The sequence below is a fragment of the Halyomorpha halys genome, unplaced genomic scaffold (genome assembly GCF_000696795.3).
Source record: "Halyomorpha halys isolate HHAL.00 unplaced genomic scaffold, Hhal_1.1 Scaffold9275.1, whole genome shotgun sequence".
NCBI classification, from domain to species: domain Eukaryota; kingdom Metazoa; phylum Arthropoda; class Insecta; order Hemiptera; family Pentatomidae; genus Halyomorpha; species Halyomorpha halys.
Window position 1 is genome coordinate 1,484 of NW_027108312.1, and position 5,390 is coordinate 6,873.

The 5,390-nt window shown below is 25.8% G+C and overlaps 1 protein-coding gene across 1 annotated transcript; it reads right to left on the minus strand.

The window, feature by feature from the left end:
- Positions 1 to 425: 425 nt before the first annotated feature.
- Positions 426 to 5,249, minus strand: LOC136795590 (protein abrupt-like; the record flags this gene model as incomplete). Its single annotated transcript, XM_067046657.1, has 3 exons — positions 426 to 783; positions 2,485 to 2,748; positions 5,052 to 5,249. Coding segments are annotated over 3 exons (711 nt in total), but the record flags the coding sequence as incomplete, so codon positions are not given.
- Between the last annotated feature and the right edge of the window lie 141 nt (positions 5,250 to 5,390).

A 5,390-nucleotide genomic window follows, 5' to 3' on the forward strand; every position in this document is an offset into this window, starting at 1 on the left:
GTGAGTATTAACTTTTTTGTTTTTTTAGATAAACAAATGTAAGACAATATTTTTAAATTAGGAAAAAGGTAGAAGAAAAAATATGGAGAATGTAAAATGAATAATGTAAGAAATATGACAACGAGAGAACAGACTTACATTCTAGCGGGGAATCTTGGCTAAAACTGATTGATTTGTAGAAAGTCACGTTAAAGTGAGCAATGCAAGGACAAAGGACTCACTAGAAACGTAACTGTCAAGAAAGACTGTTGAGACAAAACAGTTGATACATTACGTTATTGTAAACAATAAACAGCTGGAGTTAAGAAACAGTGGAAGAAGCAAGAACATAACAGGAGACAATGTTATGAAAGTATTATTTTAAAGTGGTAATGTCAATCTACTAATACTTCTTAAATACACAAAAGTAATTTAACAGTTTATTTAGTGTCCCTGATAATAATAAATAATTATTTTTTTATCCCTCATTATAGTTAATTTCATATAATATTGAGAATTTCTGAAATATGATATGATAAATATCATAAAATTATTTTAATAGGACAAGCTACAACTACCTTGGAGACCAAGAAGAGCAGCAGGAAAATTAGGTGTTCTTGTAGGATCCATAATCATACTGTTATTATGGTGGTCCTGACTGTAGTCTGCTGGCTCAGTTTTTGGCTGAATCAAATCTGCCATTGAATGTGGGCCGTTTCCTCTTTCACTAAGCCCAGTGTCTGAAGAATTGCTTTCCTCTCCAGTTGACTGCGCATGTACTGAAGAGTCTGAATTTCCTTTCAGCTGAAATCAAAGTTTAGAACCAAATTTTATAATTAATTTATTAAATAAATAGTTGACAAAAATAATATAAATTTTTAATTATTCATATTATATTTAAATAATTAACAGACTTTTTTTCAGATTTGAATCTTTTGATTTGTTTATATCCAAAGGTTATAGTTGATAACTTTCCAAATAGCTTGAACATATATTCAGTGTTAAAAGGGATTTTCTTTTTTAGAAGAAAATTATTTACACAAAAAAATATGTAAATTATTTCTGCAAAGTATTTATATTTAATATTATGTAACAAAAAATAATATTTAAAAAAAAAAATAAATAACATTAAATTTTTTTTGCATTTTATGGGCAAAAGATATTAAAAGGATTGAACAACAAAAAAGATAAACTATGTAAACTGTTAAATTAATTAGTAATTAATGTTGAAGTTACAACACTTTTAAGGTTCGGCCACACAGAAGGTAGTCTGTCGCAGCAGGCATGAATATCTAACTGAGGCATTTAGGTAGTCTGGTTGTATTATGTTATGTTGCATGATCTCGGTCAGACAGCATGTGGTTTACCACTGACAATTGTCTCGACAAGTGATCTACTTTTACACATTTACAGATTGCCTGTGTGACCACTCTACTGCTGTCAATGTATGCGACTCAAATGACTGACCAAATGGAAGTACTAATTTATGTATATGTTATGGTTTAATTTAGAGGGTGGCAACAATATTATTTTTCTCTTCATAGAAAGAGAAAAATATATAAACAATTGTACTTTAAACACATAATACATGTAGGTATTTATAATTATTCTAAAATACGCAGTTGTATTTTATGTTTTTTTGTTATTTTATTGTTTCTGTTCTTTTTTTCTTTATATATTATTGTTTGTGTTTTTAACTTAGTTTTTTTTTTATTATTATTATTAAATCTCATTATTGAATTAATTCATTACGCTGGAGTGGATCTTCAAACCAAATATTAATCACTAAATACTATGAGACGTATAATTAAAAACATACCATGCAGTTCGACAAATCTGATTTATTAAAGATATGCAAAAGCACAGAATTGATAAAACTTTTGTTTGGTGAAAATGAGCAATTATTAATTAAATATTAAAGGATCACTACCAACTGAACCGATCGCACAAGATATCACGTTCTGTGTGGCGCCAAATTATCGCAGACCGCTGCAACGACCACTGGATCGCTTCCTGCCATGACACACCGCCTTCTATGTGGTCGAGCCTTAAAACTGATCAAGAAGTTCCAAACTTATTTTGTAAAAAAATACTTAGGGTCAAGCTAAAAAATATTATTTTCTACTTCTGATATTATAAATATGGAAAATATTCTTAAATATAAAAAAATAATTCTTGGAAATAAAACAAACACTATTTTGAAATAACACAAATGGTTATAATTGGATAAAAATAACTGGTTAACATTTATTAAGTAAATGATGTACTTTAAATAACCCTTTATAATACTAGAGTTATTTAATTTATTAAGTAAAAGATGTACTTTAAATAACCTCTTATCATATTAGTTATTTAAAGTTTTATATATATGTTCAGTGGTAGTATATGTCTTATTTTATTTTGTTCTTTTATATATGTTCTCTTATTACAAAAAAAAAAATATAATAATTAATATTAAATTTATATCAAATTTCAATAAAAATATGGAGGAATAGTCGGTCATACCTGATTATTATTGTTGATTGGCATATTATTATGTGGATTAGATTCTAGTGCTTGGGAAAGAAGGGATTCTCTGTTATTATTTTCTCCGTGCAATGTGCTGCTATTGTTTGTTTGACTGTTTGCAGGAGATGGTGAAAACCTTGCAACAGGTTGGGAGAGTTCAGAACTTCGACTTCTTTTTGGTGGAGGTGAATCTCCTTCATTTTGTGGGATGTGGGGAGATCCATGATCATTGTTGTTAACCCATCCTGGAGGTGGTCCTCCCTTAAAAAATAGTATTAATTTATGATAAATATACAATAAGATAATATTGTTATAATGGCAAAGATAATTATAACTAATTATAACAAGATCAGCTAATTTTTTTCCACAGTAATAAAAATATGACATACAGTATGTTGCTGTACAGAAGTGAATGGTGATAATACCTTATTCTTCATAACATTAATTTTGGCTTTCCTCAACAGGCTAATACATACACATTATTATTATTTTATGTTTTATTAACTTTTTTGTAGTAACTAATTACACCCATATTAATTGTTTAGAAGCTCCAACATTACCAACTACACTACTAGGGAAGCTAGAGATAAGAAAAGATTTTATAATAAAAACTATCAGACAGATTTAATATATCTTGAGTATATATTATAACCACATTACTATTCATTAAAGAGAAAATTTCTGATTTTAGTAAAATCAGATTATTTCATTTCATTTTTAAAATAATTTTTTTGCTGTCCAAAAATTCAGTTATATAGTCCAAGAACTCAAAAAACAAGTTATAAAAAATAAAAATAGAAGGCCTTTGCTTGTAGAACCTGTTTTCCTGCTCCATGTAACATTTTGGGTGGAAAAGATAAAAAACATACATGTGTGTATAAAAAAAAGCTAAAATCCGAATCTGATCTACGAATTAGTGAAAAAAAAAAATTGAAATATTGAGACATTTATTTTTAAATCAGTCAAAGAAATGTTTAGCAGGGATCAAATTTAAAAAGAAAATGCTAAAACAAGTATCACACATCATTTTTTATCATTATAAATTACTTTACACTTTAGTTTCAATACATTTAAAAAAATATAATAATAATCCTCATTAGCAAAATTATTTTTAAAACAATGTATTTATTGTTTAATATAAAATAAAAATACTCATGCCAATATTTTTAACCATAGATTGTATATTTTGGAATGATTTAACGTTAAATAAAATTAAACTTTTCTTTTTTAGCCCAAAATAATATTATTTTTTTTTTACAACAGAAATAGCCATTAATTAATTGATGTTGAAATAATACATATATTTTAATTAAGTTTGAAAATGGTAGTACTAATGTACAACAATACTTCTTTAATCAATAAACATTATAATTATATTTGTAAATAATATAAATATAATCCTTATTCATAATAACGTAATTATTCTCAATAATTAGCCTTAAAATTTTTCCCAGAATGCTATAAATAGAAAATTATCTTTTCTAAATAGATTATTATACTAATTTTAATTTTTCAAAAATAATCATCATTAGTTTTCATTTTTTGAAACTAAAAAAAAAAAACACTACTAATGATAAAAATTATCATTTTCAAACAGCTATTAACTGATAATTATATTCGTATTGGAAATTAATTTACTAAAAAAAAAAAAAATGTATCATACCCTTTTATGAGAATATGGATTAATTTTAATTGCTATATTTTTAAATACTTATATTATTTCTTAACAAAAGAATATAAGTTTACAATAAGCCTTTAATGCTTAAAAAAATGTTTAATTTGGTGAAAACAAGAAATAAATACATCTAAAACGACAAATCAGCTACACTTCTTTTTTTAATATTACAACATCAAGACTTGTATATTAAATTTATGTTGTTGCACTAACAATGAATTAATTTTGTTATTTAATTTTAATTGATCTGATTTTAGTCTATGGAGATAGCAACTTGAAATATATATATATGGTTTATGTGAAATAAATAATTATTATTGTTTCAAAAATTAAATTTATGGATTTATAGAAAAATTAAATCAAATGAATACTTTTGTTTCAATAATTAATTATAAAATTTAAGCTAAACACTTAATGTACTGTACAAAATGAATAATATAGTTTTTAATACATTATTTTTAATTAATATTTTACTTTAAATGTTATAGTTACACTGAAATATATGAATATATGTTTATTGTGTGAAGGTTAAATACTTGTGTAGCAGTATATAAATAAAATAAATTAGAAAATACATTTATATTTCTTCTTTTACCTAGAACTGCTAAAAATCCCAACATTTAAATTATCTGTAATTTCCCCCAGTATATAAAAAGTAAATAAACTTCAACTAAATTTACTAGCATATCATATCAAAACTTGCACCAAAATTGTAATGATCTGTTTGGCTTTGAATAAACATATGTCCTTCTCATTGTAGTGGAGAAAGGGTTATTGACAAATAGACCACTGATATTTGGAAGACAACCAATATTTTGGTATTTTATTTCAAATTTTATAAAAGTAGTTTTTAAAAGGCAGTTCGGTTAAAACATTTACATCAACTCACAGTAAGGAGTTTCTGTTGTTCTTTGGGTGGAACATCAGCTAGACCCCTGATTTGAAGAGTTTGTGCAGTTTTGAGGAAGTCACTTAGCTGTTCTTGACCAATGTGAACCTCCCCATTATACATAAACCTCAACAATGCTTCCATATCTTGTTCTCTGACATCTCGCAGAATGACAATAGGGTGCTGACAAGGATTAGCCTAGGAAAACAGAAAATATTAAAATTTTAATGAGATTTTATAAATATACTAGAACACTAACAAACACACACAAAAAGAAAAAAAGTCAAAAATTCAATTAGAAAACATTGGTATTGAGTAAATATAATACTTAAAAATTAT